This window comes from Excalfactoria chinensis, chromosome Z, assembly GCF_039878825.1.
Source record: "Excalfactoria chinensis isolate bCotChi1 chromosome Z, bCotChi1.hap2, whole genome shotgun sequence".
Lineage (NCBI taxonomy): Eukaryota > Metazoa > Chordata > Aves > Galliformes > Phasianidae > Excalfactoria > Excalfactoria chinensis.
In genome coordinates, this window is record NC_092857.1 from 11,040,439 (window position 1) to 11,066,443 (window position 26,005).

The 26,005-nt window shown below is 35.4% G+C and overlaps 1 protein-coding gene across 4 annotated transcripts in view; it reads left to right on the forward strand.

Moving 5' to 3' along the window:
• The window catches only part of NIPBL (NIPBL cohesin loading factor), a 136,885-nt gene that overhangs the window by 94,668 nt on the left and 16,212 nt on the right, over positions 1–26,005 (forward strand). For all 4 annotated transcript variants that reach the window (XM_072358832.1, XM_072358831.1, XM_072358829.1 and 1 more), the window contains 22 exons: positions 4,175–4,357; positions 7,543–7,740; positions 7,914–7,985; positions 8,088–8,177; positions 9,211–9,314; positions 10,103–10,189; positions 12,152–12,383; positions 12,857–13,008; positions 13,400–13,480; positions 14,214–14,314; positions 15,481–15,619; positions 15,830–15,912; positions 16,489–16,621; positions 18,315–18,458; positions 19,433–19,522; positions 19,767–19,981; positions 20,101–20,203; positions 21,066–21,164; positions 21,264–21,410; positions 22,428–22,562; positions 23,711–23,809; positions 25,341–25,394. In XM_072358832.1, coding sequence (XP_072214933.1) covers positions 4,175–4,357; positions 7,543–7,740; positions 7,914–7,985; positions 8,088–8,177; positions 9,211–9,314; positions 10,103–10,189; positions 12,152–12,383; positions 12,857–13,008; positions 13,400–13,480; positions 14,214–14,314; positions 15,481–15,619; positions 15,830–15,912; positions 16,489–16,621; positions 18,315–18,458; positions 19,433–19,522; positions 19,767–19,981; positions 20,101–20,203; positions 21,066–21,164; positions 21,264–21,410; positions 22,428–22,562; positions 23,711–23,809; positions 25,341–25,394 — 2,741 coding nt within the window. The remainder of the gene's footprint in view (positions 1–4,174; positions 4,358–7,542; positions 7,741–7,913; positions 7,986–8,087; positions 8,178–9,210; positions 9,315–10,102; positions 10,190–12,151; positions 12,384–12,856; positions 13,009–13,399; positions 13,481–14,213; positions 14,315–15,480; positions 15,620–15,829; positions 15,913–16,488; positions 16,622–18,314; positions 18,459–19,432; positions 19,523–19,766; positions 19,982–20,100; positions 20,204–21,065; positions 21,165–21,263; positions 21,411–22,427; positions 22,563–23,710; positions 23,810–25,340; positions 25,395–26,005) is intronic.

Consider the following 26,005-nt stretch of genomic DNA (forward strand, 5'->3'; position numbering starts at 1 on the left):
GCCTTTCCCAAACCCCGTCCCTCCCCTGTCACAGCTCCGTGCTGTTCCCTCGGGCCTGTCGCTGCCCCACAGCGCAGAGCTCAGCGCTGCCCTCTGCTCCCTGTGAGGAGCTGTGGCTGCCACAAGGCCTCTCCTCAGCTCCTCTGCTCTGCACCCAGCAAACAGCGAGTCCTCAGCCACTCCTCATCCATCTCTGTCTCCAGACTCTTTCGCATCATTGTAGCCCACTTTTCAACACACACTAATAGTTTTCTGTCCCCTTCATATTTTGGCCAAATTAGAAAGTAGTAATGCATTACAACTAATAGAAAAAGTTTCTGAGGTTTCCAGAATGTGATCGGTGATACTAGTTACCATTCAAGCAGGTTTGCATATTTTGGTGCCATTATTGTCATTTTAAGTAGTATCAAAAAAATACGTTTACCCAAATTGTTTCTGGCGAAATATGGCTTGTTGTGGAACTCCATAGCAAATACTTTTGTGTCTTTTTACAGACTTAGATCATTGTAAAGCACGTAATTTTTCCAAATTTATATATGGTTAAGCAGGCAGTATCCCACCAGCCAGGCCTAGAAATACACCTATTATCTAAATACTGTTACAATATTTCATGCAAAACCACATCTAAGAATCACAGTGTGGGTAATTCATAGACACATTCTAAGGCAACTAAATAAAGAGTTTATTTGGAAAATTTGGTTTAAATTAGTCCATATTTCCAAAAGGCACTGCAGAGAACAACTGCAGGGACAAGATGATGAGCAGAGACAGCAGAGTTACAAGCCTTTTTTTCTCATAAAATTAAGAAAATTAAGAACAATCTATATAATACAAGATACGAAATATTCCAAATGAAAATTGCTGTGGTTTAACTCAGCAGGCAGCTAGGCACCACACAGTCTTTCAGTCATTCCCTTCTCCCAGACAGGTCACTGAATTCAACTCCTAGCTCCACACAGCAGCACCCAAAATCTGAACCCCATGTCTGAGAGCTTGAACTCTGGCAGCTCAGGGCTGTACCCACTGCCCTTGGGAGCATGTTCCATGTCTGACTACTCTCTGGTGAAGAACCTTGTCCTAAGCCCTAACATGACACTTCCCTCATCTAGCTCTGTGCTGTTTGTCATAAAGGAACTCTGAGGACTGCTCTGAAAGTAATGCCTCCTATTTTATTATGTTATTATACACCTGGGTTGGTAATATGGCAGTAGAGGTTGAACCTTCCCACCAATATCCCATTTCATGTTTTTGCCGTGTGACAGAGGGCAGCAGGGGAGCAGCCTCACAACATAACGTCAGACTTGGAAGTATGTAGAAAGCAAATGTGTGTTGCTGAATTCCTCTATGCAGAAAAAATGGCATCCACTGACATTCATTGCTGCTTTCCAAGCATTTATTTCCAAGCACCAACCTGCAAATGGTGATCACAGTGAAGCAGTGGGTGGTATGTCTCAGCAACAGTGACAGCAACAGTAGGTCACATGTTCTGGTATAGACTTGTGAGCACAGTATGCAGGCTCTTGTTCATCACTCGTGAAAATATGTAGCTATTGGTGATGACTCTGTTGAGAAATAGTGTTTCATAGCTGTTATTTTGCTCATTCAAATAGTTATTGAGTTCTTCATATCTTTTGTAGTTTTCATGAAAAAAAGAAGGTTGAAGGCATTACTTTCAGAGCAACCAGCGTGTATTTAATGAAAGCTGATGTTGATTGCTTCTATTGTATTAACTAATTATTTGTAGACCCTTCAACTATATGTGGCAAAACCACACCTAGTAGGAAAGTTTCCAAAATTTGGGAAGTTGAGTCTGGATTAATTCACTGTTAGCTAAAACTCTCTTTTTCGTTTTTATCAGTATTATGTTTTGTCAAGAATTGCTGGTGTGAGACAAATATCTTTAGTCAGTAGATATTCAGTAACATTTGAAGGTCCTTGATTATCTTCTCTAAGAAACCTTTTGATCTTAGTGATTAAACAAAAGCAGAAAAGCATTCTTCCTTCAGCAGTCAGCTAGTATGCAAGTCATGAAAGTACTGTGTAGATTTGGACAAGCACTGAAGAAGAAATGGCTATGTATGTGTGCAGCTCTTCAGGATGAATTGTTTTTACAGCTGCTCTATGATTCACCCTTCAGTTTCACCTGTGTGGAGTGGAGGAAAGATCTGGTTATCACACTTTCTTGTGGTTCTTTCTGGTTTTGGATTATTTTGTTTGTTTCTTTGTTTGTTTTAATAGCTGTGGCAGCTTTGAGAGTATGTTTATGTAATGTCTGAAGAACAGTAATGACTGTGGTCTCTTCCAGGCATAATATGTGTATTGATTAGTTGATGGCAGTCATTGATGAAACAAAAAACGTTTCTCCTTTGAAGAGGACAGTTTTCCTGAACACTCAGTTTCCTGAATCATTCCTAGTTTTTGGATTTTAGTACAGCTACTTTCAGCTCTTAGCTGAAGTTATACAGTGCATAAAATCTCTGAATGTCTTCAAAAACGGGTGGGCATTCCTTTTCTGTGTGTATCAGAATTGTTGATACGTATGTAGTCATGCCCAACTGCATGCTTAAAACATTTTAGATTTGGTTATTTACAGTCTTCAGCATCCAAGAAAACTGCATGCAGCAGTATTCAGAAAGCACTGTGGAAGATACAAAACATTTAAAGATGGCTTATAGAAACTTCTACAAAAATGCTATTTGTTCTCTTTTCTGTTATTCCCTTCTTAAATAAAGAATATTTAATATATTTTCTTAAAAAAAATAAGTTTATCCTGTTTTCTAAAGCATCTGTAGCATCTGAATTTTAAATAAGTATTTGAGTGCCTGCATTTTTGTTCTTTCCTTGATATGTAGTAAATATGATGCCAAGTGACTTATTTTTAAAGATTGTTCCCAGCACAGTATTACCAAAATCAGTCAGAAAAGCAATCGTAGACATGCCTAGAAGATAGAAAAGAGTAGCATGTGAATTTTGTTTATTTTTTGGGGGGTGGTTGGCTTTTTTGTTGGTTTTTGTCTTTTTTTTTTCTGGGGCAGGAGGAGGGTGCGGGAATTTTAAGGGCTTTCTTACTTACAACGCATGACCTTTCATCTTACTCAGACATTTGTTGTGTACAGTGTAAGCAAAACGAAGAACAAAATCAGTTTCTCAAAACAGTAATCACAACCTTAATATTACGTCATGAATTTTGAAACTGTGTAGATGTCTTTAGTCGGACAATGAGTGCCAGTGGATAATATGGTATATTACTGATTTCTTTCTTCTCCAAGTAATCCAGTAATTATTCTGTTTTAAATATGCTTTTCCTCGTAGCCTCAGAAAGGCTTGTATATTTATTTGTAGAAAATACTCCTGCTGATGTATGTGCATGTGGTTTTTAAGCATCTGTATGAATCTGTGTGCAGCTTTTGTTCCTTTACTATTGACTGTTTTTTGCAAGGCATTCATTTGGCCAAATGTTCTGTAGTTTTTATGCTCTGTGAATAGTTCTACTGACTGTACATAAAATTGAGTGTGTGTTTTAGGGAATCAGGATCTGAGGCTCTTTGGTGAGTGGTCTGTACCTGTGGAAATTGTGTCAAAACACATACATGCAAATTTCTCTTCTAGAGTTGGTTGGAAGCTGCCTCTCCCCAAATGCTGCATAGCTGTAGACAGAATTGTACGACCTCCAGATTAGATCTGACTGGCATCCAGTCAGCTTGTAGTACACGCAGATGAACTAATCTGTCTGAACCAAATTATGGTAAAGAGCAACGAATCCTTCATTTACCTACACTTTCAAGAGAACTTGTTAAATTCAGAAGATAAACAAAAAATAGACTGTTTTGTGGAAACAGAACAGGAATATCATTTTACAAATGTAATTCACCAATTTGAATTAGTCTTCATTTTCACATTTAACATGATGGAGATATTTATGCTATTTATTATGTTAATTTTCATTTGCAGCGTGAACAATGTTTAAAGTTCTAGAAAGTCCTGTCAAATACCTCCAGATATATCTAACTTCTAAGTGTGGTGTTGCTAGTGGATATTCTGTAAGTGCTTTCTGAAAAATAATTGTAGTGTGGAGCACTTTTTATTTTTTTATTTTGTTTTATTTTATTTTATTTTATTTTATTTATTTATTAACCTTTGGGTTCAAATTGACTCTCCTTACTTTCATTAATAGGTAGCATAGATCAGTCAGTGTTAAAGGAGTTGCCTCCTGAGCTCCTGGCAGAAATTGAATCCACCATGCCTCTTTGTGAACGTGTGAAAATGAACAAGCGAAAACGTAGCACAGTTAATGAGAAACCAAAATATGCTGAAATCAGTTCTGATGAAGACAATGACAGTGAAGAAGCTTTTGAATGTAAGTAGCACATAATTATGTTCCTATGGCAAAACAGGACTAATGCTCTACTTTCTCAAAAAGATTTCTTTTTAAGTTGGCTAGTCTAAAATGCATGAAAACAAGTTTGCTATATGGACAACAACTTGCCTAAAAATCTTGTTTTGTACCTCATAAAAGAGTAATTATTCCATTTTTTTATTTGTAACTCGAGATGAAAAGCAGCTACTCTTTAAATCTGTTTCTGTACTTGCATTAATGGGAAGCCATTCTCCAGATTTCTTTTAGTTGTTCCATGAAACATTTCTAGGAAATCTGATTTAAGATGATAGCCTGTGAGGTAGTTCAGAAAGCTTAGAAACAAAGCTATGGAGAGGGGAAGAACGTACATAGTTATAGATAAATAATTCCTAATTTCACTGATTAGAAAAGCAAAGAATTCCTGGAATTGCTTCTTGATTTTTTTATGACATGATAAATCAAGAATGCTAATGATTAGAAATTTCTTGAAGTGTTTCTTCTTTTACTCTTTCCCTTGTGTATTGCTGGAAAAACTGGGTTTACTTATTTTTTGTTCAAGTAATAGCATTAAATGTTGATACTAGCCTTGAATTAAGTGATGTCAAAGAAAAAAGCCTGTAGCTGGAATTTTGCTGGGTGATCAGATAATGCTCATGTCAAAAATTGCAATATGCCTCTAAGGTAGGAAGGGGTTTTCTACTTTGTATTAAGTATTTTTAGTTTTTGCTTGTAAATATGAGGTTCGGTTTGCCAGCACTGACAAAGTACACCAAGATGGAGTGAACAGAGTCTAAATTACATCTTTGCTGCATTAGCTTATGTAGAATTGCAGCTGAAGTACCTGTTGCTGTTAACCTGAGAGGACATCTTACTTGTAATGATTTTTCTTTCCCGTGTTTAGACAATTTCCACTTTGGATTATGTAAACATCTTATTAAACTGTTCTAAGATGTAATTATAGCAAATTAACGATGATTTGCTTCATTCAGGATTTTATATTCTCTCTTTACCACAGCTGTTCAAGGTGCTAATGATCTGAAACACAGAATTAAAAAGAAAGAAAGAAAGAGAAAGTGAAGTGAAATTATTTAATTGGTTGGGAATTGAGAGGATTGTCAGAAATTTCTCAGATATCTCAGTCTAGTTAGTAGCCACAATTGAAATTCTTAAATATAATGTGTTATATACTTCTAGATTTGTAAATTTGAACCTGAAAATAAGATGCAGTTGTGGTTGTTATTGAAGATAATAGATTTGAGTATATCAATTCATTAAATAATGAGGCATTTAAAATTGATGAAATCTTTCTTATACAGTAATTAATCCAATGTAGTATAAGTGTTTTGCAGAATTCAGATGGAAATCGGATACTTACAGCATGGATATTCCTATTTATGTCTAAAATCAATATTATTTTTAAAATGTTATTAAAGCTTGCATTTTTAGCTGATTTTACGTTCTTCAAAGCAAACTTTATACAGTACCGACTGTGAGTAGCTGTTCCCATATTCATCTTATTTGTCTTGCAGAACCAACACAACTGTAACACATTCTGTTATGCCATGCAGCACTGATAAAACGGTCAATTTAAGTTTCTGCTGAAAGGTGATATTGAAAATTAGGGGTTTTTTTAATGGAGATTTAGCTGGAACTGGAATTTGTCCCGCAATTTGAATTGCTGATGATGATCTGTAAACTCTGGAGGCAGAATCCACTTATGCAAAATACTGCCTCATGAGGAAGAAAAAGAGAATCAAGTGTATAAAATCTTTTTCCATGGGACGTTTATTTCTTTAACCAGTGCATTCAGTTCAGGCAATACAGTCAGCCCTCCATTTTTTCAGTTGCAGCTAACTCTCAGCCATTTAGAACAGAAACAGTTAGTAGCTCAGGCTTCATGAACATGACTATACTGCCTCCAGAAGCAATTCTGATACAGAATTAGTACAACTCAGAGCCTGATCTAAGTTATTATAGTATCAGAATACCTGTTGGCAGAAATTTCATATTGTATACCAGAAGCCCTCTAGGGTGCAGTGTGGTATCACCTCAGATTCAATAGTTCTTTATTCATATTGCCTGTGACTGGGCTGCTATATCTTGATGCTATATCTGGGCTATGTCTTGATATGGACAATATATTCTTTCCTATGTTTATCAAGAAACTGGAATTGTGGAAATAATTTTTCATTTCTGTTCCAGTTCTGTATAAAGGCTTGGAGACATTCTTCACAAAAGCAGTTTAATATACAATTGTACCTTTTTAAGTGTCAGGAGAGTTTGGCAGAAACATATGCAAATGTAAGGGTTGTTCGATACTACTTCACAAGAACAGTAAACTCTGCTAGGCTAGAGTGTAATGTTTTGGAACTATTTTGATCTTCACAACACGGTCTATATAAGACATCTTTTTGTTATCCTGTTATATTAGATAATGGAAAGTTTCATGGATGAAACTAAACGATGAAATATCCTCTATATTACATCTTAGCATCTTTTCTCCTTAAAGATGTACAAGACTGACTTCAAAAATAACAGAGAACTCTCTGTTCCCTTTCCCTGAATATCTTATTTTCACCAAATCTTTGTTTCTGATGAGAACATCATTCTGATTTCTTCAACATTTAGTTCTGCTGAGCTTTATGACTGGAAAGTGTTTATAAAAGCCATCAGTGATGTTGTGTGATAACAGTGATAACTGTTTAGTCCAGAACTCTTTCTCCTTCCCAATGAATTATGTGCAATATATATCAAGACAAGTTTTTTTATTCTTTGGAAAAATAGATATAGATTATAAGTCTAACTGGAATTTCCTTAATTAGATGGACAAAGTGAACTCTGAGTTGCATTTGATAATAGCCACAATATATTTTCTGAATATTTTCTTCAGAAAGGAGAGAAATACAATTATTTGGTTCCATTCTCCTTTGTTTAAAAGGGCAAAAGTCCCTTAAACTCATACTTTCAAGTATTTGCTGGTGTCTTTGAAGATTTCAGGCATGTTTTTCATGTAATTCAAAATGAACTGTTAGATTAGTGCCATAACAGAATTTTATATAATGCTTTGGAGCGTTTGCTTGTTTTATGGAACAGTTATATGGTGATGTTTTGTTTGTAAACCTATGATTTTGAGATATTAAAACTAGAGGTTTTATACTCAGAATGAAAATGTATTTCATTTCTAGCTTCTCGAAAAAGACATAAAAAGGATAGAGATGAAGCTTGGGAGTATGAAGAGCATGACAGAAGAAGTTCTGGTGACCACAGGAGAAGTGGTCATTATCATGAAGGAAGAAGGACTTCTGGTAGTGGCCGTTACCGTAATCGCAGTCCCGATGACTCTGATATGGATGATTATTCTCCTCCTCCTAGCCTCAGTGAGGGTAACTCATCATTGTAAAAATTCATATTCTTTTGTAATACTAGTGCACTTTTAAAGGACAAGTTGGACGTAGCAAAATAAACATTTTTACATGCAGTGTTTAATACAAGTATAAGAAATGTAAATAATCCTTTATGACAAACTGTTGGTTTCATTATTTGCTCTCTCAACTAGTGGCAAGAAAAATGAAGAAAAAAGAAAAACAAAAGAAGAGGAGGGCTTATGAGCCTAAACTAACACCTGAAGGTAATTTTCAGGTTTATTTTCTTCCGTTTTTATTTTCTGCATTGTATATAAAACATACATTTATATATACATTTATTTATTTATTTATTTATTTCCTTCCAGAAATGATGGATTCTTCAACCTTCAAAAGATTTATTGCTTCAATAGAGAATATTTTGGAAAATCTGGAAGACATGGATTTTACAACCTTGGGTAATATGTCAGAAATTTTTGAAGTGGTTCCCCTCAGTTAGAAACACAAGAAATGACTCACAAATTGAGTATTTTCAGGCATTTTTCTTTCTAATTTAATTTCCTCTGATACATGCTCGACTAAATAGTGCTTATATGGCTTCCACCTTGAGTGGATACCTTTACCTTTCCGATTTCAGTTGCTGCTGGAGGCAGATATTCCTTCCCTTCCCAGGGAAGATGTAGTAAACAAATTCCTATAGTTTTTAAAGCAATCTTGTCTATACCCCTGGATTTAAAACTGTTGTTCTTTCTAAGCAAGTTGGTTGTTCCATAAGTAATGCCTCCCCTGTATTTCCGTGGAAATTATGACAGATAAGAAGAGCTCAAGAGCATTATTTGATGCTATAGAACACTATTCATCTGCATAGTCACCACCATTAGCAATGCAATTCTGCCAGCCATGGACAAGAACCTGCATGCCACTTTCATAAAAACTTCATGGCTATAAGGAACATGGCTTGTATTTCATGTTGCAGTCATCACTGCTGGAATGCATCACCCACTGCCCCATTGTGCTCACATCCACTGATTGGCTTTCAAAAGTGTCGATGAATGTCAATGCATGCCATTCTTACTTTGTATCCTTAGGAATCATATGCATTTTTTCCAACTATTGTTCTGACTCAGATATGTGCTTTAGTATTAGAACTATTATCATTCATTATTTGATTTGCTAAATGAGGGTAGTACTGTGATAAATAGGTTGCTATATAAAAAAAAAAAAAAAAAAAAAAAAAAAAAAAAAAAAAAGTAGATGCCTCATGTTAGATTGTTAAATGATATTTCAGAGCAAGTGATAGGCCATGTTGACCAAGTTGTTGTTTTATCAAAACCAAAAGTCATCATCATTAGTTAGAACTTTTAGATGCTATCTATTCGTGAAGCAGTTCTTTAACAGGTTTTCTTGCATTTGCGTTTTCACACTGTCTGTCAGTACTGCATTCTTTGAAGTGTTATTAAAGATATGGCTGTTTACTTTCTCTTTCCCAAGGTGATGATGATGAGATTCCGCAGGAATTACTTCTGGGAAAACATCAGCTTAATGAGTTGGGTAGTGAATCTGCAAAAATCAAGGCAATGGGTATTATGGACAAGGTACGTCTGCATAGTCTTTACCTCTTTTTGAACATTTAATTTCATTGGACCTGCAAAAAAAACACTTTCATTGTAATGACATTTCAGTCCCTTCAGTTGTGCACCTTAACATCTGCTCCTTTTCATACACATGTGCATACATGTATATGTAAAATTAGAATTGTGATAATTCAGGAAATGTACACCAGTATAATCTGGATGAGTGAAAGAGATTTTTGTGGAGTTATTGTATTTTTATCTGTATATTCAACAGATCATTCAATTCTGTAGGATATCAGTAATCAAATTTCTATTATGTTTTTCAGCATGCTAATTGTTCAAAATTAATGAAATTAGTAAGAATGCATCTCCTATGTATTAGTACTCAAATACCAAGGACATTTATTTCTGTTTTTCTGCAGGGTCTGACTTTTTCCTAATAAAGCTGCATATGGTTAGCTAGAATATGTGGCTCATACTTGGAACTGTTGAAATTCAGTTTCTAGAAAAAAGACTGTAAAACTATACAATGTTCAGAACAGATATGCAGTTTTAAATCTGTTCATCCAGGTTTTCTTCATTGAAAAAAAACATTAGATTGCAGTCTAAAAACATACTTCAATGCTTTAATTTTATTATACAAATTCTCAGTTATGCTCAAGTCAAAATTAAATCATTATTGCAATAGTGATACAATTTCAATTTCATGGTAGTTTTATATAATAAGTTCTGTCCTTCATCTGCAGGCCTTTTCTCAGCAATTTGGTCTGTTCCCACAGCTGCTTGATATATTTGCTTTCTCGTTATAGCTCTCAACAGATAAAATAGTGAAAGTCCTGAACATATTAGAGAAGAATATTCAAGATGGATCAAAACTTTCTACATTACTTAACCACGTGAGTTTCAAAATGCATCATTTCACACCACTCTTTAGCACCAGATTTTCTTTACTTAGGTTCCATTTACTTGATAACTTCAAATACCCGGGGTTTGTTTATATGTGTGTTTGAATGCTTGAATGGAATTTTTGACTTGGTCCATCGATTCAGTCTATCCAGGTCCCTCTGTAGTGACTTTCTCCCCTCTGGCAGATCAGCACTCCCTCCTAGCTTGGTGTAATCTTCAAAGTTAATGAGCCCAACTCCCAGCTCCACACAGTTCTCAAATCCTGTGTCTGAGAACACTGTCCAGTGGTGACTTGAACTCTGGCAAGAGGTTTTATGTGATTGAAATAGAAATTTTCAAGTTTTGTTTATTTTTTCACTTTCTGGACAAAACGATATTCTAGAAGATTTCTTGAGTTTTACAGAAAAATCTTGACCTGCAGAAAACAAGAGTGATTGTGTGTATTGGAAAAGAAGAATTTGAATGTAAAATGAAGACCAGACAGGCATTATTTGTACATAAATACTTTTATCTGAACTGTGAGATTTTTGAAATTTCAGTGCACAGTTCTGAATGTCTTCAACGATAGGAAAAATAACTAAAAAGGCAGTGCTGTTTTTTCTGCTTTATTGCAATATGCTTGACTCTTTTTTTCTGGTGCTTTTAAAGCCATAATTTTTCTTTTAAATTTCTATTCTAGAATAACACTGAAGATTACTAAGCAGTTAATGATTTTTTTTAAGCATAATTGCAATTCAGAAACAAAGCTACAGTTGAAACAGAAGCAAAGTTTAGTCAGACAAGTTTTAGATTTTTCTTACGTGTTAAATGTAGTTTAGATTATTATGTCAAAGAAACCTGCCAAATAGTAAGGTTATTATATAGTTTACAGTGCAGTAAATATATCTTCCCTATAAGCCAGGATATTATTCAAAGGCAAAATGCACTTACAGGTTCTGTTTATTCCCAGGGGTAATAAGCAAGTAAAAAACAAACAAACCAAACAAAAACTTCCTTCATTCAAGCAACAAATGACTTAAAACTATAACACTTGAGAAATTTAAAGAGATATCCTCATTTGTGTTTCTTTTCTTTAAATACTAGTGATACATACATACTGAACTTCAGTACTTCTTGATTCTCTTTCCTCAAAGGGAGAAAGCTTTAAGGTTCTAAACTATTGTTTCACCAGCCCCTTATTTTTACAAGGAAAGCCAATGTTGAACTATGCTGTTACAGAGGCAGGGAAGATTCAGCTGTAGTTCCTATGGCTGTGTATGTACCAGACATATTCTTAGAAATACTCTCTGATTTTCCTATTGATAATATGACAAACGGTATTTCAGTAATGCTTGTACATTATAGCTACCCTGTTCTGCATTTGATACTACAGGCTGTACAAAAACCGAAATACAGGAATTCTGTACCCGGTGCAAAAATTAAATGGGTATGTTTGATGTGATGTGTTTTAAACCCATTGTTGAAAGATCACTATAACAGCTGAGTCCATCTCTGACAAGCTCCTGTTTCTCACCAGTTTTCTGTGAATTGAAACAGTCTTGCTGCATGACAGTTCCCTCTAGTGGTAAAAACAGATTTGTCGGAGCAGGTAGCTGCACGTGTAGGCCGTGAAGTAAAACTAAATGAGTCATTTTTGCCTAAGGCACACCAATCTTAAGCAGGGAGTATAGCAGTATTCCTTCATAGAGCTTCCCTGTGATATACAGGAAACTTTGTATTTTACCAGAACAATATGGTGGGGTATTTTAGACTTCTATCTTAGGAAGAAGAATGATTGCAAACGTGTTGCTAGCAAAAGAAATTGTAGTTGATTTATAAAACATTTTTTTATTGAATCGAAAAGGAATGTGCTTGTATGAAAGTATATTAAAATGGCAAGTTTATCTTTACCATGTACTGTATAGCAATTCAACTTTTTCTTCACACTGAACTGTTTTTCTTGCATGTTGCAGAACAATGACACTGAAGATGAGGAGAGATTGTGGAGAGATCTTATAATGGAGAGAGTAACAAAATCTGCAGATGCTTGTCTTACTGCTATCAATATTATGACATCACCAAATATGCCTAAAGCTGTTTATATTGAGGACGTAATAGAAAGAGTTATTCAGTACACAAAATTTCATTTGCAGAACACTCTCTATCCTCAGTATGACCCTGTGTATAGAGTGGATCCTCTTGGTGGTTAGTATGATAAATGATCTTTAGAAGTCTTTTCACGTTGTTCTTTCTTTGATTTTTTTTCCCCTACCTACTGTATGGTGATTACAATGATGTAATTCCCTGAAGATTTTTATATGCAACACCTCTATTTATAGTTCTTTCATGTCGAATACATCATCTGAATTAATACAAAGTGTTATACTAATGCTAATAAAAATTAAAGCATTTTGTTGTCATAAACATATTCTCAGATGTGGAGGTCCAACATGAAGAACTGTTTTAAAAATCTTGGATCCACGATTCATAACTGTTATGAAAATTGAATGTCATTTAAATTCCAGCTGCTGCTGCTAAATATTTTTTCTTCTGCAAACAATTTTATTCATAACGCTGCTTGGGCTAGTTTGTTTTCTTGGCAAAACAGTCATCTTTCTAGTATTTGACATAACTGAAACACTGAAAAAAAATAATGAAAATATTTCTGACTTTTTTAGGTGGTCTTTTAAGTTCAAAAGCAAAACGTGCCAAGTGTTCCACCCACAAGCAAAGAGTTATAGTGATGTTGTATAACAAAGTTTGTGATATTGTCAGCAGTTTGTCAGAGTTGCTAGAGATACAACTTCTTACTGATACAACCATTCTTCAGGTAAGTTTTATCAGAGGAGTTACTGTTGTGGGAGTTTTGTTGTTTAGTTTTTTCTTTGCTTAGAGAAAGTATGAAGTATAGCTATGTAAATGACATGAACTGTGAAATCTAATATTTTAATTAATTGATAATATTAAACTGAGTACTCTTTTGTGTACTATGTTAACTTTTTGCTCTCTTCTGCAGAAAAAATTAACATTTAATGTTCACAGTTTTATTGGCTTTTATTGTACACCTATGAAAAGCTTAACCTGATTGTGTTCTGTTTGCAAATGTAAAGTAATATTTGTTTCTGAAACCGTTATCCGCTGAATGAATAGCTGCTTGTAAATTTACATGAAGATCAGTTTTCTGTCCAAATACACTTACAATAATTTATTTCAATTGATAGGTATCATCTATGGGGATAACACCTTTCTTTGTAGAAAATGTCAGTGAACTACAGCTATGTGCCATCAAATTAGTGACTGCAGTAAGTAATTTTTTATTTGCTATTTCATGTCCCTGTACATCTGGCAGTTATTAGGACATCATCTGTATCTTTGCTGGTATAGAAGTAGAGCTTCAATCTGATTTTATTTTTTCACAGTTTTAGATTTTGGTATCACAATTTAGCAACAGTATTAAATTTGCCTGAGCTGCTGCTATTTGCAGAGTAGCTACTTCTTCCTATAGAAGAATCATAGAATCACTCAGGTTGAAAAAGACCTTAAAGATCGTCAAGTCCAACCACAACCTAACCATACTACCCTAAATCTAACGGCCTGAGCTAAATCATGTCCCTGAGCACCACATACAAACACTTTTTAAATGCATCCAATGATGGTGACTCAGCCACCTCCCTGGGGAGTCAATTCTAGTGCTTAACAACCCTTTCTGTTAAGAAGTTTTTCCTGAGTTGTATACTAGGATCTGAAAGCTTTTTATTACACTGTCTGACTTTTTTGTGCGGTGTCTTTCTATTGTTAACAAAAATCTTTCAAGCACATAGTACTTCTAGGAGCAGTTATTAGACATTCATGTTTTTTGATGATTTTAAAAATCTTAAATTGAAGAAGAATTAATATTTTATAATGACATGCTTAAGTTGAAAAAATACATAAATGCCTTAAAAACAAGGTATGCATTCAGATTCATGTGAAGTGGACATTACTACATATTTTATGTAACAATGATATTTTAACAATGCTGTAACTGTCCAATAGGTCTTCTCCAGGTATGAAAAACATAGGCAGCTAATACTAGAGGAAATTTTCACTTCCCTTGCAAGACTGCCAACTAGCAAGAGGAGTTTGAGAAACTTCAGGTAATTTCTGACATAGGTCACTTATTTGTAGATGGAAACATTTACAGTTTTGTACATGTATGATTTAGGCTTCAGAATTAGCATTTCTTAAAAAGTCTGCAACTTCACAAGCTACGGTTTCTTAGATGTTGTTATTTCAAAATCTCTACATAGAGAGTGGAGATTCCTGGCTAATCTGCCATGTAATAGTCACTGTTTCTTATGCCATTGTACTTATGCTTGGATACAGAAATAATTGAACTGTTTGATAGTCTTGCCACAAGGATGTAAACAAGCGCAATATTAGTGTGCATTCTAGGGGGATCTAGATGTAAAAATACTTGTTTCTGTTTATATGGAGTTACGTAATTTCGTAATTTTGGATGAACTTCTTAAGGTCATACTCAAAGCAGTCTTTCCAGGATTTCCAACTGATACTGGTTTGAATGAGTTTCATTTAGGAATTGCTCAGTTCACTTCAACTGTATATCTTCTAAATAGCATGTTCACATTCCATGTGAAAAGGATTTCAGTTCAAATTGATGGATACTTTTAATTATTCTAAAATATTTGCTGTTTGGATTGACATCCATCTTTCTTGCTTGCCTATCAGACCAATAATTAGAAAAATAATGTATTACCTATCTATCTTGCTTGCAAACATCTTTCCTCTGGAGACAAGTTGTTCATGAAATAGGATGGCTGATCCAGGGTAGATTAGCAGGAACAGTCAGGAAAACCAAATGCAGTGAAACTTTGAGGTTTGTTTGAGTCATTCTAGTGTGAGTCAGTGCTTATGCCTAGTATTTCCTGTTGTTTTTGTTATAGTCATCAAAGACATATATTAAATGCACAATAAGCATGGGACTATAATTTTTGATTGATAATTGGTTGGTTAACTGGGATCCTTTCCAGAAGGAAATACTTATAGCTACAGTCTGATGTGTTGATTTATTTTTTTTTTAATACTTTATTGGAAATTGGTATTCTTGTGTATTATGCACAATGAACTTATTAGAATGCAGCTGTTTGATTTCATATATATATATTTCTGTAGATTTTTGGTTACAGAGCTTTACAGATATATTCTGATTGATTTTAAAAATCTTAAAATTGTTTATGAACAAAAAAGAAAAAAAAGGATTTGTTTTATTTTAGTGTTAATGCTTTGCTTTTCATATTAACAGGTTGAACAGCAGTGACACAGATGGAGAGCCTATGTATATTCAGATGGTAACAGCACTAGTACTGCAGCTTATACAATGTGTTGTGCACTTACCATCAGCAGAAAAAGATTCTAATTCAGACGAAGAAATGAACAAAAAGGTAAGGAAGTTATTTTCAAAGAACTCCATGATTTTATTTGGTGCAGGAGTAATTGTGTCTTCATGGATATTAAATTCTGTGATGGTGGTCCAGTAATTAGGCAGTGTAATTTTGTCTGCAGTAATAATTTGATAGGTGAAAAATGCTGACCTGACAATAATGTTTCTGTCTATGCTGAAGTGCTGGACTAATAAATCTTCTTATTTCTAGGTGGATCAAGATGTGCTTATTACTAACTCATATGAAACAGCCATGAGAACAGCACAAAATTTTCTTTCTATTTTTCTTAAGAAGTAAGTAATTTTATTTTCTTTAGTCTACTGATGAAACAAACTCCAAATGAAATCTTGTACCTTGGGATAAAACTAATTACTTATCAATGCTAAATATCTACTAGTGAAGTTACTTACAACTGTTAGCAGTCTGTTACTCATCTGAAGGACAAAAGTGAATAAATACAAGTGGTGAAACCAGATGTAGAAAACCTAAAATCTTTTTTACTTACAGACTCTCAGAATTCTAAGTTTTGGAGGAGATCACTGGAAGTCATTCAGTCCAATCATCCTCCTAAAGGATGTTCTCTAGAGTAGGTTGACAGGAAAGTGCCCAGGCAGGTTTTGAAAACCACCAGAGGAGACTTTAAAAGTCTCTGGGCTTCTTCTTACTTATCCTTGACTTCTAAAATGTTCTGTAATTCTGCTAATATTCCAGTGGGTTGTTTTTTTGTTGTTTGTTTGTTTTTGTTTTTTTTTCCTTTTAGAATCATATTAAACTTCTTTTACTGGTTAATGGTAGGATTACGTTTACATCAGAAGAAAAGCTAAGATAATTCTAAAATTTGCTTACATAATGCATTTTCTTTTAAACAGATGTGGTAGTAAACAAGGAGAAGAAGATTACAGGCCTCTGTTTGAGAACTTTATTCAAGATCTTCTTTCCACAGTCAATAAACCAGAATGGCCAGCTGCAGAGTTGCTGCTTAGCTTATTAGGAAGGTTATTGGTAAGTTGCTTTTGACTACGAGGACTTATTTACTTCAGCTCCAGTTATTTACAGGAATGCTTTCTGATAGTTGGTGCATGTAGAACATGCAAGGATTTTCTTTTATTGTTATAGATAATAAAATTTAGGTCAGATAATCATTGATACACAACTTTGGAAGAGCCATAGGTATACTGTTGCTCATAGAATCATAGAACCACTAAGGCTGAAAAAGACCTCCAAGGTCATTCAGTCCAACTGTGTACCTATTACAGGTACTTCCCAGTAAACCATATCTCTCAGTACATCTAAACATTTCTTGATCACCTCTAGGCACAGTGACTCCACCATCTTCTTGGGGAGCCCATTCCAGTGCCTGACCACTTTCTTGAAGAAGTATTATTCTTACTTCCACCCTCTGTATGTTTCAGTTTGTGCTTGAGTTTGGTCAGGAGCAATTTTTGTTGTTCCATGCAGGCCTCCTGGCATTCTCACCCGACATCCTCTTTGTTTGAATGCATTACTTCTGAACTTGGAGAAGGTGATCCTGCTATGTTGTATTTAACTTATTATTTAAAAGAATGGCTGAAAATCCCCCATGAGGACATTGATTATGATTATGAGAAGGATGCTCCTTTGTGTCTGTAGAAGGCCTCATCCACTTGTTCTTAATCACGTGGCCTGTTGCAGAAGCTAGCTTTACTGTCACTTTCTTTATCTTCCCTCTAATCCTAACCTGTAAGGTCTCAGTAAGTTGTTTGTAAGTTGTTTGTACATCCGCAGTCAAAGCTCCATGCACTCCAGTTGGTCATTGACAAGAAAGCAAAACTATCCTTCTCTTGTCTGCCTGCCCACCCTAAAGACCCCTTGTCCTTCAATTGCTCTAGTCAGGGGAGCCATCCCATCTTGCATCTCTGATGCTAATGACATCATAGCACTGGAGTGGTGCATGTCTCTAACTCCTTTATTCCCTTACTTTGTCTTTAGTGTCCAGACAGTTAAGAATTGTTCCTCAGCACGTTATATTTTTAGAAGGTGTTTGGGAATTTTTTTTTATAGTGCTGCCTTGTATGGCATTTCCTTGATAGCCTGAAAATGTTGGAGGTAGCCCCACTTAATAACTTAATACTCATTTGATTGATTTTTTATGATCCTTTCCTTTCATATCACTCCAAACCTTTATTCAGTAATTCTGTCCATCATTCCTTCACAAAGCTGCACACTACTTTCTGCCAGCCTTCTGCTGAACCCAGATAGTCCTGAAGTTTTTCCCAAAGGAAAGCCAAAAACTGCTGTGCAACTAGCTGCATCTGATGACTGTTTCTGTCATCTGTGCTAGCAACCAATTTGAACTGGTTTTTTTTGAAAAATATGTTATGGTCCTGTTCCTAGTACAATGTAACTTTCATTATACTTGTGTGAATAATGAGGGAGGTGTATTATGGTGGTTTAGAAGCTATTGAAAAGGATATCTGCTCTGTTGGACATCTAGTTTATTTTATGAAAGTACAATATTTAAAAAATCCTAACAGTTCTTATTTTTAGAGAGAGGCAGTAAAGGAAAAATGAATACAAAATGAGTTGTGTGTATCTGTGGTGTGATAATAAGACATAATTGAGTGTGCAAGTTAGGTATAATTTTTAATGAGGTCGCATGGAATACTGTGAGAAGAATCACAGCTGCATAAATTATTATTAAATCTGCTTTACTTAGGTTCATCAGTTCAGTAATAAATCAACAGAAATGGCTTTAAGAGTTGCATCACTTGACTATCTTGGAACTGTAGCTGCAAGACTGAGGAAAGATGCAGTCACTAGCAAAATGGATCAAGGATCTATAGCTAGAATCCTCAAACAGGTATGTGAGAAGTCCTGTGCCAACTGGACTGAGCTGGGTTGCTATATATATCTGTTCAGATGTTTGAAGTCTGTGAAGATTCGTTTAACATCACAACAACAAACAGAAAACTGAGAAAAAAAAAAAAGTTCATCAAAAAACTGGCATGTGGAGAATCAGTTTTTGTGATTGTTCAGCAATCTGAACAAAATGTGTTTGGTTTGTAAGAATCGTGGGTTTTTTTAGATCATTGTGCCTTTCTTGCATCAGCTCTCTGTTGATTAAGTTGTTAATTACAGAAGTAAAGCACACTTTATAACAATACAGAGGAAAAAAAGGAGCTACAGTAGCATTATCATTGGATGTCACTGAGAAAAGCCTGATATTCACCCTTTGCATATTTGCAAACATTAATGAGGTCACCCTTCAGTGTCCTCCAAACCAAAGAGACCCAGCTCCCTCAGCGTTTCCATTACCTGGATATTCCACAGCGATTGCTGAATGCATATGACTGTTTACAGTAGTTTGGACTCTTCATCCATATAACTAGATCTTTGGGAAAATCTATTCTCTTTTGATGTTTTTAAATAGTAGATACTTTTCTTTGAAACGTATCAGTTTGACAAGTTGATTTGAACACTTGTTGATGTTTTTCATTAGCATATCTCCTATGCCTTGATCTTGTGAACTTGTAACTGCCTTTTCCCACTTGCTGATGTTTGCAAGCTATATTATATGTTTCAGTTGTGATAAAATTCTCAGTCTCTGCTTTTCTGCTTTCCTATGCTGCTTTTAATCCTCTTTAGACATTGACTTCACAAAGTTTGAATTAGTTTGGATGCAGTTTACAGGTAGTTCCTTAAAAAAACTGTTAATGTTTGGCAATTGTCAAAACAATGAGCCTTGTTATATTTTATTGATGGATGTGCAAGTTGTCAGATAATTACTACCACTGAGTGATGTTCTGTTTCATAGCTGACTTTCTCTTCTGACAGGCTTCAGGAGGAGAAGACGATATTCAACAGCTACAGAAGGCTTTATTGGATTATCTGGATGAGAACACTGAAACTGATGCATCATTAGTGGTAAATTTCAGTTTTCTGATGTTGAGTATATATAAAATTAACTTCAGTAACATATCTACTGAATAAAATGACCTTTGGTCATGCATATTAGTGCTTCAGTTCAATTGTCACCCTGATGTCTATTGTTGATGGTCTTTCCCAAAACACAGTTGATGCATTAGACTCAGTCTTAGTATGAATCTGTTAATTTCCTTCTTCCCTCTCTGTTGTTTTTGTTTCTATGTGTTCTCCTGTATCTATCCAGTTTTCTCGGAAGTTTTATATAGCTCAGTGGTTTCGGGATACAACTATGGAGACAGAGAAGGCAATTAAATCTCAGAAGGATGAGGATTCATCTGAAGGAACTCATCATGCAAAAGATGTTGAGACCACAGGACAAATCATGCACAGAGCAGAAAGTCGCAAGAAGTTTCTTCGCAGCATCATTAAAACTGCTCCATCTCAGTTCATTACATTAAAGTATGTTTCAGTACTGCTGATTTCTTTATTAACATTTATGCACATGAATCTTATGCATTTGATGTTTGAGATTATTTTTTAATAAGCATGTCCTAGTTATCACATTTAATTTGTTGCAGGATTTATTCTGATACCGTGGACTATGAAGATGCATGTTTGATTGTTCGCTACTTGGCCTCTATGAGGCCGTTTGCCCAAAGCTTCGATATTTATTTAACACAGGTAAACCATGCCAGAACTCTTAGTACGTTGAAACATAGCTTCTTTCTGATGCCACAGAGTTTTGGAGTAGTGTGCAGTAATATCTGTTTATTGTTGAGTACAGGTAGTTATCATGCCTTGACCACATGCTTTCATATTCCATACTGATGGCATAAGTGCTTCTTTTTCTTTCATGCTTGTTGTATGTCATACTGTGCATATGTTATTTTGTGTATGAATACAACAAAATAATTATATGAGATACACAGTGAATGTGAGAAAGTTTCTGTCATATGCGTGTTCATTTGGTATTGCAGGCCCATGAAAAGTATCATAATATGATTTGAAAATATAAGCCAGTGTATTCATTTATTTGCACAAGGGCACGTTATTACTTTGGAAGTTGTTTGACCCACTGTGATTTCTTCCCTTTTTCTGAGAGAAGAGGAATAACGTGTTGTCATGGTGACATATTTGAACTTAAGTAGTGGCTTAGGTTGCACTGCTTTATGTTGATTTGCATACAGAGACAGTTGCAGTTACAGTGTCCACATCTAGTCTTCCTGTTTTTAAAGAAAATTGTGAAAGCTTATTAATGGCAAAACATATTTAAAGTAAAGGGATGTAGAATGAACATGTTGCCCTTGCATAAGTCCTGTTTGGACTAGTCTTATAGATGTAGCAGATCCTAGCAAACGGCCATGCTAGTGCCTTGGAACAACCTTTTCTTGCACCTGTGAGAAGATATATTCAGTTTTTGGTAGACAGATATTCTTGTTTTCATTAAATAGTTTGCATGTTACTCTTTTTCATTTTTTGCCTGTGTTAAGTATTGTGTATTATCTTCCTAAAGCAACTGAAGCTATTTTTGTTCTCTTGTTAGATTCTGCGTGTACTTGGTGAAAATGCAATTGCTGTTCGAACAAAAGCCATGAAGTGTTTGTCTGAGGTTGTTGCTGTAGATCCCAGTATTCTAGCCAGGGTAAAAATGAAATCTCCATTTTGCATATACATAAGATCTGTCACGCTTGAAATAAATCCTTTTTTCTTATTGTGGATTTGTTCTATCTGTTCTTTTTAGCCGGATATGCAGCGAGGTGTTCACGGACGGTTAATGGATAACTCCACTAGTGTACGGGAAGCAGCTGTGGAGCTGCTTGGCCGATTTGTGCTCTGTCGTCCTCAGCTTGCTGAGCAGTATTATGACATGCTGATTGAAAGAATATTGGTATGGTGACTTTAGATATTCATTATTAAATGGCATTGGGAAACGTTTTTTCCACAGTTTGTATGTTTAATAATTTAGAATTATGATCCCAAAAAGTAAATTATAACTTTCTGTTTTAAATGAGGAGCATCGTCCTGGTACATCCAACCTTGTGAAATGCATCCTTGTTTCTGGTGAGGTTTTTTTACTCCAGAAAATTTAATATGTGGAGAAAACTGTACTGCAGCAGAACCAGGATTTATGTTCCTTTTGATTCCACTGATGAGGAATAAGATGGGTTTAATGAGGAATTATTCCATATCTCTGAAGACTGAGTTGTGGATCACTGCAAGCCATTTGAAGGATAGTGAAAACTAGTGGAAAATCTACAACACAGTAATCTAAAGTTGACATTTGTAATTAAATTTAAAGAAAAAAAAAATAAGGAAGAAAAACTGCTTTGTTTTTCTGTACTACGTTTTTTGGAAGGTGAAGGTGTCCTTTTAATGTTTTTATACAAAGTCCTCTCTTTTGTCTAGATGTTTAAATAAAATAGAATGTTACTCTAACTGTGAGATAACATTAGCTTTTGGTATCCATGTCAGGCAAGTTTTTAGTCAAGTACAACACGTTTGCTGTACAAAATGTTTGTGAGGGACTTCAGAGCTAGCTTCATATGCTTACAAGCATGAAAATATCTTGTGTATTCCAATACTATAGTTAAAGCATCATTACATCTAACTTTCAAGCCATGGAAATGAAATTTCATTCATTTCCATCATCATGAGTTCTTAAAGCACAGTCTGTAGGTGGAGGAAGCATTTCAGTGTAGTGGGCAGTCAGCCAGTTAGAATTGTTGCAAATAATGTGGTAGAAGTTTATGCTGACCTTTTACAGAAGTACACTCTAAAATATTTTAACTGCTTTTTCTAAATGCATTTTGCAAGTCAAATCAGTTAATGTTCAAATATTAGTTAATTTCATTCATAAATTAATTCGTCTGATTTGTTTTCAAGAGTAATTCTTTTCTCCTCACAGGATACTGGTATCAGTGTCAGAAAAAGAGTCATAAAGATACTTAGGGACATCTGCATTGAGCAACCAACGTTTCCTAAAATTACAGAGATGTGTGTGAAAATGATTCGGAGAGTCAATGATGAAGAAGGCATTAAGGTAGAAAAAATGCATCTTCCTCAAGATGAATGTTACTTTCTAGAGTTTGCTTTGTTTGTAAATATTGTACCTAGTACTTGTAACTAGTTTGCTAATGGTAACTAACAAGTGAAACTGACATATAAAAATCCTTTCTGCAAAGAAAGTAAGCCTTAGGACAAAATTCATTGCTTCACATCCAAACAAACCAGATAAGGAAGTTCTGCATCTAAATTGTTTTGGGTATTTGTGTGTGCTTCTCTTGCATTAATTCTGAACATTAAATGAATCACTTATTTGACCTGAAATGTTCTTTAAATGTTCACATTCTACTCTTCCTGCATTGTATATGTAGAAGGGCAGAAAACTAACATTAAATGATAAATCACAAACCTGACATTCATGTTTTTGTTCAACTCAGCAGTGTAATTTTCACAATAACCAGATAATTAGGAATACATCTGTAGTAGTTTTGCATCAAGCTTACAGGTAGGATTAGAAATCTTCAACTTTACAGTCACAGCATGTATTTTTACCACTTTAGACTCATTAATGTCAAGTGGCTTTCAGAAGAGACTGTTAATCAAGATGTAGGATCCAAAGTACTAGAGGCTGAATCCAAGATTCTGCAACAAAAGAAGGATGACCTTATTCTCTCTGCTGCTTTTCATCAACCTCAGAAAAGTGAAGCATTGTCTATTCAACATAATTTTAAGCCTCTGTGGATCAGGAGAGGTTTTACAACTGTATAAACATGCAAGAATAATGCAATTATTCTTATTAATGCAATTTGACTTAGGTTGTCTCTCTACTCCACCTTATCCAACTGTGCTGGAAACTCCAAAGTAATCTTCCACTGTGCTAATTCTGCTGTAGAAATCATAATCTTGTTTTCACTTATTTTCCCAAAGAATGCAAACAGTCAAAGGAAATTTGTAACCATAGGTGCAGAGTGTTTCTGTAGCATTAATTCCCAGTGACCAGTTGGTACTTGTACTTGTTTAGAAGCCACTATAACTACCAGGAGATAAGAGTCTGCTCTCCACAATTGTCTTACTTACTTTGAATAATTTCTTATGAGACTGCACACATCATGTGCAAGTCTAGTGTGTGTGTATATGAGAGAACAGTTACATACCAAGATAGACTTATTTTTTTCTTCCTTTCAGAAACTAGTAAATGAGACATTCCAGAAGCTGTGGTTTACTCCAACTCCACACCATGACAAAGAAGCAATGACTAGGAAAATACTGAACATCACTGATGTGGTATGTTATACAAATTTGAATTAAATTGTATGCAAAGCTTGATTATGTTTTTTGTTTCTTAGAAGCATTTTCTGTAGTCTTTTACAATGAAAACGGTATGCAATTAACTACTTATAAGGTGGTTTTCATTTCATCTGAAGTTAGTTTTCTTGATAATTCTACTTTAGAGCATCTGCATGACGATGTTAATGCACGATGAGAGTTAAGGATTGGTTTGTTTACATAAAAATGTGTATGTGTACACATTCATTTTTGATATGTCAAGCTTTGATTTGCACAAGATGTTGTACAAAACCAAAATTTGCGATGGCCAGTAAAATATTCCAAAACTGCTTAAATTATAAGAAATATTTGCAAATGCATAAAATTGCTTCTAATCTCTGAAGACACAAAAGCATCGCATATGTGGTAGCTTCACCCTTATGGACAGATGAAGTCCACCAGAGCTACTCTCACATTCCTCCACTTCAAATGAAGAGGAGGACAAAAATAGAATAAAAGAGGGCTCAAGTGTCACAATAAGGACAGGGAGATTGCTCAACTTGGGTGAGAACAGACTCACCATAGGGAGATTAGTGTAATTCATTGCTTGTTTCTAGCAGACTAGAGCAGTGAGGACTAAAAACATACTGAAAACACGTTCACCCCCATCAACCGTCATCTGCATCCTCCCCTTGAAGGGAACAGGAGAACAGGGAATGACAACCCGTAATTCTTCCTCTGTACCAATTCTCCATTGTCACTCTGCCCCTTTCCTTGTGAGGTCCCACCCACGGGATGCCATCCTTCCTGAAGTGATCCTTGTGGATTTCCTGCAGGTGGCAGCTCTATGAGCACTGTCCCAACACAGTTCTCTATCATATCACAGTTCTCAGTGCTCTAGCACTGTTCCCCACAGATGGCAGCTCCCCCAGCCCACCTGCCCCACGGCAGGCTGCTCACTATGACCTTCAGCTCCTACCCATGACTGCTTCTGCAGGGGCTCTCCATGGGCTGCAACCTCCTTCAGACCTTATCTACTGCTGCACCGTGGTCTCCTCCATGTCTGCATGTGGAGATCTGCTGTGTGTGGTGCCCATGGGCTTCAGAGGGACAGGCTGCTCCACCATGGGCCTCTCCAGGGCTGCAGGGGAATTCAGCTCCATGCCTGTAGCACTTCCTAACCTAATTCTGTACTGCCCTTGGTGCCTGAAGGGCTGCATCTATCTACATTTTCTCATTCCTTTTCTTCAGCTGCTGCTGCTGTGTAGCAGGTTTTCGCCTTAAATACAAAAAAAGGTGCAACCACTGTTACTCGCTGCTTCAGTTCCTTCCTGTGGCATATCCCTTTTGGAGCAGCTGAAGCTGCCTGTGATCTGTCACTGATGGAGAAGAGCTGATGGGCTCCTGCTTTTGGTAGCTTCCTCTATGCCCCCTTGCTACCAAAAACTCATCACATACAGTTCATGTAGCATAGTAAAATATGTGTAGTCTGTTATTGAAGGTTTTCTGGTTCCTATTTTAAATGATTTATTTTCATTATTGCTTTTAGGTGGCAGCTTGTAGGGATACAGGGTATGATTGGTTTGAGCAGCTTCTTCAAAATGTGAGTATTACATTTTTAAGGTATGACACTATCATTATAAGGATACTAACGTTTATTTTGGTACTAGAACACACTGGAAGGAAACTACAGGAGCAGTCCTTTAAAGTAAATTCAGTTGGTGCTCTTTAAACACGACCTTTTTTTTTTTATTTTTCTTTTTTGCTTTATTGTTGTAATTTTCTTTGTCTCTTACACTTGTTTCTTTATTTCTGTATGATCTGTTTTAGAAATATTTTATATACTGATTTTCATTTTGGGAAGTTTTAGGCTTTTTTTAGTTCTGTTTTTTAAATTCATGTCGTCTTCAGTAATGACTGACATAATGTGAAGTTCACAGCTAAGGTACTTAATTCTGAAACTTTTTGTTTATTTTTAATTGCATATAAGTGTATTTTCATAACCAACGTACTTGTTACAGTTGAGTATTAGCAGTGAGTATTTAGAGTATTGCTTACTTCTACATAATATTTCACTCATTTTTATGAGCAATGAGCATGCTTTGTTTAAATCTGCTAGCCGTGGTATCTTCCTCATCTATTTTGTGTATGCTTTGGTTAATTCTGAAGGTACAAAAGCATGATTAGAGGAACTAAAGGTCTCAAAATACTTTA